The 14,315-nt window shown below is 41.7% G+C and overlaps 1 protein-coding gene across 3 annotated transcripts in view; it reads right to left on the reverse strand.

Annotated features, from left to right (window-relative positions):
* RANGAP1 (Ran GTPase activating protein 1) overlaps positions 1-11,750 on the reverse strand; it is a 25,624-nt gene extending 13,874 nt beyond the window's left edge. Inside the window, exons 1-8 of one of the 3 annotated variants that reach the window (XM_044455386.1) lie at positions 6,116-6,835; positions 5,988-6,013; positions 5,632-5,788; positions 4,312-4,439; positions 3,134-3,193; positions 2,203-2,382; positions 1,564-1,698; positions 59-217 (exon numbers count right to left, since the gene is read on the reverse strand). In XM_044455386.1, the coding sequence (XP_044311321.1) occupies positions 59-217; positions 1,564-1,698; positions 2,203-2,382; positions 3,134-3,193; positions 4,312-4,439; positions 5,632-5,743 (774 nt within the window). In that variant the 5' untranslated portion in view covers positions 5,744-5,788; positions 5,988-6,013; positions 6,116-6,835. Of the gene's footprint in view, positions 1-58; positions 218-1,563; positions 1,699-2,202; positions 2,383-3,133; positions 3,194-4,311; positions 4,440-5,631; positions 5,789-5,987; positions 6,014-6,115; positions 6,836-10,941; positions 11,455-11,567 lie in introns of those variants that run through there. The other 2 variants (XM_044455385.1, XM_044455387.1) reach the window with 2 other exon arrangements.
* Positions 11,751-14,315: the final 2,565 nt, after the last annotated feature.

The following is a 14,315-nucleotide window of genomic DNA, read 5'->3' on the forward strand; positions in this document are numbered from 1 at the left end:
TTTGTGCCAAAGCACTGTTAATATTAACAGGTATAAATTATAACAGAAAAGAACTCACCTCTGCCATGGCCACAGCCCCCTTCTCTGTGAAAGTGTTATCATTCAAGTTGATAACTCTCAGCAATGGATTGACACCAAAAGCCTGAGCCAAGGCTGTGATTCCTGGATGGTTGATGCCATTCTGAGGCATGTGAACTTCTTCCAAAGTCCCAATAACCTGAGGAGCAACACAGTATAGATATCCTGTGAAAAGGTGATGTTAAGTGATAACTCTGGCAAAATGGTGTTTTCAGAACGTTTGCTCCCTATAGCTGCAGTAGTCTTTGGACTGCAACTTTTATACACCACAAAGCATTCAAAAGGAAACAAGATTTTCAGTATTCCAAATAGCTAGCATATACCCAATTATTCCAGAATGTTGGGAACCTGAAGCTATTTTGTTGCTTGAAGTTAACTTCTAAAAGATGTGATACAAACCCAAGTTTCTAGACTTCAAGTAAAAGGCCTATATATTAGAAACTAGACTGTTAAGCAGTATAAAACAATATGCTTTTAGTGACATGGTCCAATATTTTAAATACATTGGGATGTAGCTGTTGAGGTCTGTGGTTGCTCAGGAGATGAAGAGGCACAGTAGGAACACTCCTCTCCTACAGGCAAGGTTTTCCCTCTCCCTCTCCCACCCCCAGCCTATATGCCAGTTAGTTCACCAAATAAGGATCAAGAATCAACTTGAGCATAGAACAAATACCTCAGCCCCCAATAGGCTATCTAGAGCCCATGAAATGTGCCTAGTGCTTCGTTCGCTTTTCAGTTGCTTAATATTGCCTGAGGTCTGCTAAACTTTGTGTTAGATGTCAACTGATTAGATTCCAGCTCTCTCTTTTCTGCAAAGTCATCTAAGCTTGGGCAGGAAGCTGAAATTTTGAACTAATATTTGGTGGCAATTTTTGATGGGATGAGGACAAACCATCTAAAGCGTCATCCTTTCATGCTTAGGAGGAATTAGTTTCCGTAAGGACAATCCTACAGGATGAATTGAGCAAAACAAGAAGCTGTATAGACAAACCTCAAGTAAGCCAGCATTAGGTATTTCAGAAGGAAACAGAGAGCGCAGACAAGCAAACAAGTGGCACAATTTGGAAAGAGCATATAGGACCAAAACATCACTAGCTTCCTAACTACCCATGATGAGGGAGTTGCAAATAGGCCAATCTGATGCTGCAGCAAACCTACCCACGACTCAAAGTGCTTCATGAAAGAAAGAACAAAGTTATAGCAAAGCATTTTTTAAAAATAAAAAGGTTAATATACTTTTGGAGGGGGAATGTGCATGGCCCTTAGGACTAATTTTACACTGACATAAACTTTCCTTCCCATATAACAAATATCAGGTTAAATTTGGGGTGCAGTCCTGTGCATGTGTAGACAGGAAAAATGTCCCAAACTCACAGCATTCACCAACTCGGAAATGCTAGGACTGTAGGAATTTTTTCCAGTCTAAAATTGCATAGGATTGCACCCTTAGCCACTTTATATCAAGGTTCTACTTGTTGTACTTACACTGAATGCCTCAGCAAGAGCAGTTGCACCATCATTTTCCAGGCGATTCCTGCCAGCCATGAACACTTTCAAAGCCAAAGGCTTCCCTTGAGTACTTGACTTTCTGTGACACTCTTTCAGAGCTCCAGCCAAGATCTGAAATCAAATTGACATTTTACATTGCTATAATTATCGTTTTAGCCTGAGTAATTGCTTTCTTGCAAGGTTCACATTTAAGCTTCTGCGACCTATACATAACCAGGCACTCTGGGCTAGAAACTTTGCACATCACTAAAGGCATTAGCATGAAGGTAATTTAGGCCACCAAGATGTGATGATTCTGCTGTATGACCTCAGCTCAGATTTCCCATGCATGGGAGATAAGAACATGGGGGGGGGGGGGTTGCCCATCCTCACAAGTTATGGTTTTGGTTCCCTCTCAAGAATCCTCTATGGCAGGCAAAAGAATACATTACATGTTGTTTTTTTAATATGTCCTACAAAAACTGTTTTTTTTCACCATTAGAGAAATACAAGACTGCCAACCTTGTTTGTGGATGGTTCAAAGATAACAACCTAAAGCAACAACAGTGAAAATGTAACAAGGGAGTGTGGAAATTCAGGACTCTGCAACCCATCCTTGTACAGACTTGCCCTTACCTTGCCACCACCAATGCCCATGCCACAATTGTTTAACTTGAGCTCCTGCAGGGTGAAACAGGTAGGGCTCTTCAACAATGCCTCAAATGCACGCACGCCATCGGGACCAAAGGCATTGTCACTGAGATCCAGCTCAATAAGCTGGCAGCCAGCAGAAATGAGGGCTTCTCCAAGAGAGATCTGCAAAACAACCAGAAGATTCAACTTGACTAAGTCTCTTCTCTTACAGAGGAAGGAGAGATCTTGCTCAATGTGCACAAGGTTTTGTGATCCACGACACACCAGTTCAAACTACCTCCAGAATTAAAGGGAATAGCTGAGCTGATGTGTAAGGGTGTGCATTAAGAAAAATACCAAGTGTACAGGTATCAGTCTTTCTATGCTCAGAGGGCCTTACCAAGTATGTCTGTAATAGACGCCAATTTTGCAATGACTGTTAAGCAAATCTCATGTACCATATAGCCCCTTTTATAGTTATGTGTGGGTTGTTTATCCCTTGCATAACTTTTGCTTGCTGGGTTTGCACATGAAAACCCTGAATGGAACCTGGATGTGCAAACTGATGGCTGCTGGTGCTGCAGCTCATTGTGGGTTAAACATGCTATGTCATCTAAACATAATCTTTATCTCAGGTTCTTTAGCTGCACCTTTGAAAGAGCTGGCAAGCAGACAGGATGACCAAGCTACATATACCCACTACCTTGCCTAGATATGACTTGACCTCCTAGCTTTTTCCCTACAAGTGTTTTGTGTCTTTGAGAGGCAGAGGACTCAACAAACAACTTATGATGACCTTCTACCCTTCTTTCATAGAGTATACATGTCTGCTGTAGAAGCAGGCAGGAGCATTCCTACGGTAGCCAGGAAAAAATGCCAAGCTAGAGGATTCATGAAGAAAGAACATGATGGTCAAAGGATTGTATCAACTTACCAGAGCAGGCGGAATCTCAGACCTCAGTCTCCCAGTGAACATATCACTCCAATGACACCTCTAGAATAAGACATGCATATTATATACCCAATTAAGAATCACAGTGCATTTCTTACTACCTATTTGAACTTAGTTCTCTATAAGAAATCTAATAGACAGAACTATTCAGCCCATATGGTACAGGAGGGTGATAAGCAGGCCACCATGCTAATTTCTAAGTCCCTGGTCTACACTGCTACCACCACTGCAAGCCCAGTGTTCTCCTGGTAAATGTGTTGTGCAGGTAAAATGTATCTAGTTGCCAAGTTCTCAACAGCTACATGAGTTTACTTGGATATAATGAGCACAGGGAGTGTAGCTCTGTTCCTGGCATAATAATATACTGCAGAAAAACAGGGCTCAGATGAAGGCTCTGTTTGCATGCCCTGCTCCTCTATAGAATGGCACTCCCAACAGCATGATCCCCAGAGGCATTGTTTCCCAGCAGAACTGCTGGATCTGGGTAGCAGTAGCTGCTTTTGTCAGTAACAGGGCAGCAGTGCAACAATGAGCCTCCAAAACCACTGCAAACTGTCCATCCTGCAGAATGCAGATTGCTTCGCTCACAAAGAAGTTATTTCTAATATGCAATATAACATTTAATAGCACACAGCACTGATGCCTAAGAATTAAGAAGTTGAGGATCACTATCCTCCAAAAGAAAGCACACAGAAGAATGTTCAGAAGAGTCATTTGCCCAAACATTCATTGCAACACCCTCCCTCAACCTGATGCCATCAAAAGGTGTTGGAGCACAACTCACAGAATCCCCCAGCCAATCATGGATGGGCCAACACAACTGAAGGGTGCCAGGATGGGAAAAACTGCACAACCAGTGTAAGGACACAATCTTGTGCATATCTGAGCAAAAAAAGTCATATGACTCCCAGGTATGGATTTTCATTCTCCAACAGAATTTCAGAAAGTTCTATGGATAATCCACATTATTCAAAACTGCTAATGCAATTTTACATGTTTCTCATGCTTGCCCAAACTACATATGTTCTTGTGTTTGTGTCATCTGCTAGTCAAGTAGTTGGTGAATTTAAGGTACAGTTCCATCACTACTTTGCCCTACAGGAATTATGTAAAATATTGAACTTTCTACACTATCCTTTGTCATTCATAGAAATGCTCACCTTGAGCTGGGATTTCTTTTCCAGAGCCTTGGCAATGACTTTTGCTGCTTCCACCCCTACAGTGTTGCCTTCTAGACGGAGTGCTTCCAGGCCATCAAACTCCTCAATCTCTTTAATCACCTCTTCAGCTGCGCAGAGCAAGCACATTTTTACTCCTTCCTAGTTGTGCTATTTCAATTCCTTGAAAACTTTACATTGACAACCTAGACTGTGAATTTGAAAATCATTCCCTTGTTTATACATTTCATAACTAGCAAGGCTTTTATTATAGAAGAGCAAAGAGAAAGCATTTGCCTATGAAGTGTGATTGAATACCCATCTTGCATTTTGAAACCAAAATCAAATATTAATCTGGTTTCCTAGGAATCTGTTTTTCTTTTCTTTCTTCTTACTAGTGTTTCTGTTCTGTTCTCATGCATGGGAAAAGGCAGCAGAGCTGGGAACTGATGATGCAGAGGAAAGAGATGGGGAGGGAGTGGCCCTCTTCCTGATATCCAGTCCCTGGGTGTGTCCCAAGAGGGAATCTGCCTCCTGAGGCCAAAACAGGCTACACTGCCCCAAATGCTGTTTTTCAAGCAACTGTCAGAAACCTTTCTTCAATCAGCCGCCAACTGCCAACCAGAAACCTAGCAACCTCATCTGCATGCTCTAGACAGGATGCGCACTGGAAGAGCATGGGAGGGAAGCGCCACTTTAACTGTCAGGCAAGCTTTTCAGATGAGCAGCCATTTTACAAATCTATTATGAACTAAAGGACTGGAGCGAATTTGTATAAACAGTTTCTTCTGCCTGCTCCCCTGTAAATGGACAAATAATCCATGACCTGTTTATCCATACTTTGGATGATCATATCTCAGTTTAATAAGCAGAGAAATGCATGGACCTTTGGTTTGAACACACAGTCGCTTCTTTCCTCCCTTCATAGCTCGCAGGAATTAAACTTTGGAAGTCTCTGATTAAACACAGTTTACCATTTCATCAGAACAAGCCAGGATTTTAAATGTTTTCAAATTTACTTTGGATTCTGGGAGGAGAAAATGGGTTATGTGTACAGTACAGCACACAGCTCTATATAAGATTTAATGTTCTTCTCTTATATTCTTGTAGTCGTGGTTCTTAACATAAATCCATGTAACAGAGAAAAGGATTTGGGAAGCTACAATTTGCCTATCCCAGCTGAAATGCACATTTATAGTAGCGTAAACCAACATTATTATGATATATCCACATAGCTTCTTTGGGCTTCTTCAAGATGCGATTATATTGTGGAAAAAACCAAAATCAAAACTGCAACACCAGCTGCAGTGCAATTTCTCTTACCATCTTCTGCAGTATTGAGCTTCATACTCTTTCCTTTGAAGCTAAGTTGCCCTCCGCCCACTTGTGTTTGAGCAAGGGACTCTGCCAGTTTAGTAATGTCATCTGATGCCATTTCTGGGTTGTATCAAGCTTTGCTGATTACCAGTTGGGAAGGATGCTGAAAAAACAAAGAGAAAAATTAGAAACCGTCAATGAGGATAGGGAGGGATGTAATTCTAAGGGAGCAGACCCCAAGGGAATGCTCATATTCTTCCCATCCTCTCCTTGAGATGTACTCCAATGCAAGGTAGCCATACATGATTATTCTGTTGAATGTGTTGTTTTATGGTTAAATATTTTCATGTTTAATCACTTACCCTCTCTTTCATTGCTTTAGTTCTCACTGAAAAACAAAGTAGCCAAAAGAGAGGAGAGGAAAGGGTTCAGTCAGGAAAGCAATTACTTATACAAGCAATTTTTTATTGGATAATAATCTTTGGACTACCTTAGATTCTAGTATGCCCCAAGAAGAGAACAGGAATGCTCAAAACAGGTTAATAGAGTGAATTTTCCCTGCAAAGACAATAAGACAGACAAAGCTACTGGATCATGTCACAATCAGTCAAAGCTATTGGATCATGTCACAAGTTGCAGGGGAAAACAACAAAAACAAAACATTACCCAAGTTACCATACACCAATTCTAAGAGCTATACTGTTGATGAGCGTGTGCCACAATGCTTCTGCCAAGTTCCACATAAATAATGCAGCTTGGCTTGGTATTCAGAGTCAGCACATTTCGAGAGAGAACTGATAGCACGAGACCAGAGCTAAGAGCACAAGAGTGTCAAATAGCTGGAAAGCCACATTTACCAACCAGGAGCTCTTAGGAGGTTGCATCCCTATTTGAAAAATCATCAACACATTCATTTAGCAAATATTTATTTTCTCAAGTCCTGCACCTGATTTCTAAGTATCCACATTAGAAGTGTGGAAGTACGTGTATAGCCCAGGCAAAGAAAAACTCAGTGGGGGAAGCAAAGGACTAAAACAAAAAGCAGCAGTCAGACTCCTCATCCTCATATTTTTCTTTCTTTTCTCTCGGTAGTATGTGAAGAAAAGGAAAGGAAGCAATTGCTCAACAACACATTCTGATCCTTTAGCCAGGCTCTATCCCAGCCAGTAGCAAACCTGCAAAAAACCTGAACTGGCACAGAAAAGCTCTTATTCTAAATTTCACACTAGATTACACTAGCACACATGCATAGAATTGCTTGGCATGTTTTCCAAATGTGTAAGATGCACACAGGTAGCAGAATTCAGTTGTACTGAAAATTGAGGGCACTATGCTAAAAACAACTCTGCAGGCACTTTTCAAATTATAATGGGAACTGCCATCAATTTCAACGTTAAATCATACTTGGACATTTAGCCAAGGCACTCAGTCCTCCTAAATTATGGACTAAATAAGTATTCATCATTCTTGCTTTTTAAAATGTTCACAGTTTGAATAATATTCTTCCAAATTGTTCAAATAAATATCCCTCTAAAGCTGACAGCAAAAGATAGTCTGCCATCTCACATATTTCAAAATGTTATATATCAGTCTCCCTGGTTAGATAGTTAGGAATACCATTTGCTTGTTGTATTTGCATGTCTGCACCTGCACATATCCACAGAACTGCCTTCTGCTTCCTGCTTTCTAAAAGAAGTATCACCTTCACACTATATTTAGACTGGAGGTGTCACATTCCTCCACAGACCTAATTATACCTACTGGCATTAGTATTCTATTAACTATCTTTCAAGCTACCTGGATTCCATCAGAATCCTGATTCAAAATGGTACTTTGAAATACTCTTCAGCTCTGACATTGTGGAACATTCAGGTGCAAAGGCAGTAGGCCACTACTGAATAAAACAAGAGGAGAGAAATTTTTACTTTGCTGTCCTGCTTGCTGTTTTCCCAGAGGCCATCACAGGAAACAGAACACTAGACTAGATGCACCTTCTCTGATTCCACAAGTTATATCTTATGTTTAGAAAGAGCATCATAATTACAACAGACAATAGTTATCAGCATGCCAATCAAATCCTGCCCTCCTAACTTATAGGCAACTTAGTCTATGAAGCAACCTGTTTGATTTTTGGCTGTAAAAGTATGCACCAATCCACCTTCAACATCACATATTGGTGGGGGGCATCTGTGTGCACGTATGTTGACACTTGAGGACACAGCGCTCACATTAAGAGCCGCACCTAAGATAACCAGGGATCCTTACAATTATTTATGTAAGCATTTTTTTAAATTATGAACCGCTTCTCCATGTGCTCAGAGCAGCTTAGCAAAAATTGATTTCTACAAGATCACACTCATCAGCATGGCAACAGATCAGTGTTTTTGTTTGGACAGGTATATGTTGCAAAATAATATATGCAGTTGTTGTTGACCATATAGCAATCACTGTTGCAAGGCAGCCCTCAAATTGTTTTGTAATGCTTCTGGCCCTGCCTGGACAGCAAGGGCTACTGTCCCACACTACAGCTATTGTCTATAGCTATAATGTACTCCTCACATATGCTAGCTGACAACTTATACAAAATGGGGCACACATTTTAAAACTTTTTAAAAATTTTGTAGTGTGGAAAATTGTTATGGATGTTTGTGCCATATTATGTTCTACTTCTAGGAACTGTTACAATTTCAGGAGAGACTATTGGGCAGTATAGAAATGAAATTAAAGGAAGTCACAACAAGATAATGCCCAGGAATTTATGATACAATTTTATCACATAATAATAAAGCCCAGTCTTTCCCATTTCCATCCAATTCTAGAAAGTTTGTTCAGAGGTGGACCCACACTGAACTAACAAGTTAAGATTTAATCTGGATAAGTTAATAGTGGTGTAGGATGACATCAGTGACTGTACTGTCTCAAAGAATCAGGTTTGTTGTCTTGGATTACTTATGGACTGTGGTTAGGAGTGTTTTCGTGCAGCTTCAGTTTCTACACCAGTTGCACTCATCCTTTCAGAAAGGATGGCCACTGTCAAGCATGCTTTCATCAGATATAAATGATGCCAGTCTACATCCTACTTTACATGGTGGGTTGTCATGTCATGTGAATCTAGCATAGTTCTTGCAGGCTGGCTTATTTTTCAGAACAAAACACACTGAGAATCCATGGTATTTTTAGGATTGTTCCTACCCATAGTAAATTGTTTCATCCAAACCCAGCAAAGCGATTTTATCACAGGTTGCCAAGACTGGCTAGAGAGCTGCCGGCCTGAGTGCTCCACACAGTCACATTCATCCAGTTGCTATGCTGCCTTATCCCTTTGCAGCGGACAGTTGTCCTTAAATGCCCACAATCTTCCCTTTGCAATGACATTTGTATATGTTTACTGATTCCATTCACTGCTCTGTAACTCCTATCAAGGTGCTCTGTATCAAGTGCTCTGTAATTCATATACAAGATGTGTCAGAAATAATAGAAGAAACAAGCAGAAAGGGAAAGCCAAAGGCATTTTGGTAGTGGAAGCTCTTACTTTCAGAGTGGGTGTGCTTACCTTAGAGTAATATGATGCTGGCTTTTTTAAGGTGTTTGCTAGCTACAATGTAAGCGCCAAAGTGGAAGAGAGGAATACAAGAATGCTTGGCTAAATATCTGAGAGGAAGACTTATGCAACAACAATAAGCCCTTCTCCCAAAAGTTGACAAATGTATATCATATTCATAAGGGCTCATAAAATTAATTCTAAATAGCAAGTTGATTCAGGGAAAAATGGAGTTCCCCTTGCTTAGTCAGCAACCCCAGTGGTCCAACTGCAGAAAGGTGCTGACACAGGGACTGGGTTCTGCTGCAAAGGGGCCTGTGTGTCAGAACCAGCAGGAGGACAAAGGGAGAATGAAGAGGAGAAGTTAATTTTTTTTTATCAGAAGAACAAACAAAGAACTTGGTTACTCATTTGCAGGAAGAATGACATACAAACCTGCACGGGGCATTCTCCAAAAAGTGTTGAAAAACTTCAGCCAATACAAAAAGCTATACCCCGGGCTTTTTTTTTCAAAGAAATGGACTTTACTAATCACTAGCTTCCAATTCACTTCCATTCAAAAAGTGCTGGCAATTTCCTTTACAATTCTAAATCAGGAGCATGGAACCTATAGTCCTACAGATATTGTTTGACTATAATTCTCACAGCCCTTGACCATAAACTATGCTGGCTGGAGCTGGAATCCAAAAACATCCAAAGGGCACAAGTTCAGAATACCTGCTCTAAATGGTTAGGGAACAAATTATTTAAAAGGAAAGCCTTCCTGCAATACACTATTCTGTCCACCCACTGTTCTGTATTCTAGTACCCTCAGTCCTGGAATCAGTGAAAACACAGGGCAGGGCTTTTGGGCTGTAGAATTTGGTGACACTGTTTGGCTCAGAAGGCCTCAGGATGTACTAGCACATCATTTTCTTAAACCATCTTTATTATTACCTTGTGGGAAGAATTAAAGAGTCATGCTGGATCAGACCAAGGGTCTGAGTAGTCCAGTTGGCTGTTAGAAGACCATAAGTACATATGAAATAAAAGTCCACTCACATTCCCCAGCAACTGGTACACAGGAACATACTCGGTCTCTGATCCTGAAGGTAATGTACAGCCACCATGACTATTAGACAAAGTCATTAATAGCTAGATCCCCTTTTAAAGTGTTCCAAATCAATGGCCTTTACTGCTTGATGTGGTAGCAAATTCCACAGTTTAAGATGCACTATGTAAAGAAGTACTTCCTTTCATCTAACTTGAATCTCCCTCCAATCAGTTTTGCGGGATAATCATGGGTTCTAGTATTATGAGAGAGAAACGTATTAGGTTATCAGTTTTCTGTTCCAGCTGTTCAGTTATTGCTGAAAATTAAGATATGAATACTTTAATACCACATAAAAATGGTCCTGGAGTGGTTTGAGTTGTATACTCCTTTGTTGTAAGCATCCTAGCAGCTTTTATCTGTGCTAAACTGTTGAAGCACAGAGTCAACATCTCTTCAATTAAAAAGAGAGAGCAACGTTATTATTTACTTGTGATTTCTCCCCTATACTAACAGAATATCAACTTTTTAAACTGTCAGTCACTTCGGAAAACTCCCGGAAGTGCAACTTAATCTAGGACATTTGCACCCCTCCACCTCGCTTATTCCTCCTATTCATTATGTTTTCTTTACGCATTTCCTATTGTTGAAAGTTATTATTCTGCTTGTCAGTCATTGCTCAACCAGATTAGACACAACGTAAGCTTTTATTTAGCCAGTTTGGTTTGCCATCCTATGCACTTACTTGGGAGTAAGTCCCACTGAACTCTATGGAGCTTACTTCCTAGGAGACATGCATGGAGCTGTACTGTCAGCCTCTTTCCTCGAGCGGTGTCGCGACAGCGACAAAGAGGCAGGCAGGCAGGCAGGCGATCACACAAGCCTACTTGTGATCGTCGCTCTGTAATGCAAGAAATTCACATACACGCAACATCATTACACAATCCGACCTAGTCTCCCGGGCCATGCTGGCTGCCCGCATACTGAGGACCTGAAGCTGCTGAGCCAACGAGGGCATAACGTCATACAGGGAGGAGACAGGAAGGTTTTAGTCGGAAGAAGTGTTAACGGTGGGGAGGTTTCATCAGCGTCTTCTCTGACCGCGCAAACACGAGTTTAGTCCTTAGCAGCCGTGATACTTGTACAGCGGCGATCTATGTATACACTCACACGTGTAATCCAAGGGGCGAAAAACAAGGGTCTTCATTCCCAATAGTACCGACCTCTTTCCGCGCCGCCCGGCATGGCCAGCGCGGGGCAGATCTCAGGAAGAGAAGTTACTGACCCCCCTCCCAACTTACCAACGACCCTGCAATTAATCGACCCAGCCAACTGCCCGCACCTGCGCGCGCGGATCCCGCGGCCGCTTACCTGCGGAGCACCCGATTCCAGCTTGTCACGTTGCAGCTATTACCGCAGCCACAGCCTGCGAGGATGACGGCGTTACGGGAGGCGGAGGATTTGAAAGCCGGCAGTTTTTTTCCTGGGTTGTGATTCGCTCCTTAGTCTCCCCGCCTTTTGCGCTTGCGCAGAACGGCTTCCTTTTTCCTCTCTTCTGCTTTCTCGCTCTTTGTTGTTCTTGCTCCCAAAGGCACTTAGGCAACTGTAGAGTGGAGGCGGCAAGAAGAGGTCACAGTTTCGTGTCTTGCAACGTAGTTGTTTGTCGTGAAGCATCCTGGGTGTTGTAGTTTTTTATTTACGAAAACGTCGGCTCCCCTCTCCATCTTTTTTATTATTATTTTGTAGAGAAGTAAAGAAGGTTGTTTTCGTCACAACTTTATTACGAGAAGGGGCGAGGAAAGTGTGTGCGCAAAGGGATCGGATCCCGTTATGGAGTTTTAGTATGGCTGCTACCTATTTCCTAGCGGAGTTTCGGTGCTTTTAACGCACAGCAAGCAGACATTTTAACAACCTCATTTCTGTGTTTAGGAACTTTATGTTTTCTTATGCGATTATTAAAGGCACTGGAGTAGTGTTAAGAAAGGCAGGATTTTCTAACAAACCGTTGGTGATGTAGGGATGTCTGGCCTGAGGAAATAAGCCACCCGAGATCATGGTAGTATTAGCCAACTTAATTTTTCTGGTAGGGCTTTCCTGTTTATTAACAGCTGCATAATCCACCGATGTACCTGCTGACCCTGATTCCAGGATAAAGATGAAGTGATGCTAAAAACATTGCCTGAACGATTTAAGTTTTGGGTCAGTGGTTAATAGAGGTACACTTAATAAGTTTTAGGTTCTGAACTTTATAGTATTATAACCTGTCCCCAGACTTCACAGTACTTGCAAGAGGGTGGTGGAATTCAGCACTATGTCCTGCTGGAATATGAAATTTAAAATACATTGTGATGGTATACACAAATTTTTCATGATGTGATCCTGGGCCTATTCTGTTGAAGACTATCCAGTTATTTGCAAGATACCTTAAAGGAATGCACCTATGAATTATTTTGATGACTTTTTTCCCCTTCAATCATCCTGTTTCCATCTACAGTTTAATACTAGCTCATTCTGTAGCCTACTATCTGTAAGGAGGAAAACTTTTTCATTCTTTAAACTTGGATACTCATTTAATATGTCCTTAATAATTGATGGGGGGAGGGGTTACCTGCTGAGCATCTCTATACAGTCTGCACCCTTCCCTCCTCACATCCCTCAGCCTGCAACACTAAAGCTTGAAAAAAGCATTCCCTTGGTTTCAAAGGAAGGCTTTCCACAAGCCTATTGGCAATTTTCAGGTGATGGAGGGTTGCAGCTAGAAAGAGAAGAGGTAATCCTGTCATCCCTATGTACTGGATTCCTCAGTCCCCACACCTTACCTTTTTCCAAGCCTAACTGGTATGCAGGGGGCGCATGTGTGTGTGCGTGCACGTACGCGTGCGAATGGATGCACAGAATGTGTGAAAGTGTGTGTGTGTGCCTGTCTGAACATTACAACCCAAGAGCCATGCTAAATTCGACCAAGGAGCATCTAGTTCAGCATTCTCTTTACCCAGTGGCCTACCAGCTGCCTGTGGGAAGTTCTCAAATAATACACTAGTGCAATTTCAGCAACCCATTTGTGTTTCCCAGCAGTGGCTATACTGCCTCTGATACTGGAGATGATATCTACCAATGGCTACTAAGATTTTATCTAATTTATTTTTAAAGTCTATTACTACATCTGCCATTCTTTAAATGTGCACCATATGAAAAATACGTCCATTGATCTGTTCTGAATATCCCACCATTCAGCTTCATGAGATGACCCCAGGTTCTAGAATTATGAGAGAGGGAGAATTGTGCCTCTTAGGTGCTTTTTCCATGCTGTGCATAATTTTGTGTATTTCATGTGTGCCCTTACTTGTCTTTTTTCCTGGTGGTGGAGAGCAGGATGTGTTCCAATGGGGCAAAGCTCAAGGAACCAGGCTTCAGGTTGGATGTCAGGAAGTACTTTATGATGGTTAGGACCCCTAGGATATGAAATGGGCTTCCAAGGGAGGCGGTTGAGGTCCCATCAGTGAGAGTGTTCAAGGAAAGATTGGACAACCACATGTTGGGGATTACATGAGCAGAGCTGGCTGGAGCCAGGGGGCTAACTAGATGGCCCAGGAAACCCATTCTAACTTGCTTTGTTTCTGTTTCTATACCTTTTCCAACTCCAAAGTATACTTTTTGAGGTGTGGCAACCAGAACTGTTCACAGTATTCCACGTGACTGCACTACAGAGATATATAAGGGCAAGACTGTGTCTGTGTAGTGCAAATGTGTTTGACAATGCAGAATGGCCCTACTTGCTGTTAGTTCTCACTCTAGATTTGTCCTACTATCTGCTGACATACAGCTTCCAACAAGCTCCAACCAAGGTAATGGTCTCCTTTGAACCCATGATTTGCTGTCCAAACCCTCATTGCAATGAGCTGGGAACTTAGAGATCCCTCTGGTCTCTGGGAATGAATACATTCTTTCACAAAAAACATTCTCTCTCTCTCTCTTTGCTGCCGAAATAGGGCTAAGGAGGCAGAGGTTGTGTTTGCCATGTTGCTATATTCACTGAGTGTGCTATTCTCTCCTCCTGACCATTAATCTGTGCTCAAGATGGATCTGTTGTGGGCTTTTCTGCAAAGACACAGGTTATTT

The sequence above is a fragment of the Varanus komodoensis genome, unplaced genomic scaffold (assembly GCF_004798865.1).
Source record: "Varanus komodoensis strain SLA01 unplaced genomic scaffold, ASM479886v1 scaffold8, whole genome shotgun sequence".
Taxonomy (NCBI): Eukaryota; Metazoa; Chordata; class Lepidosauria; order Squamata; family Varanidae; genus Varanus; species Varanus komodoensis.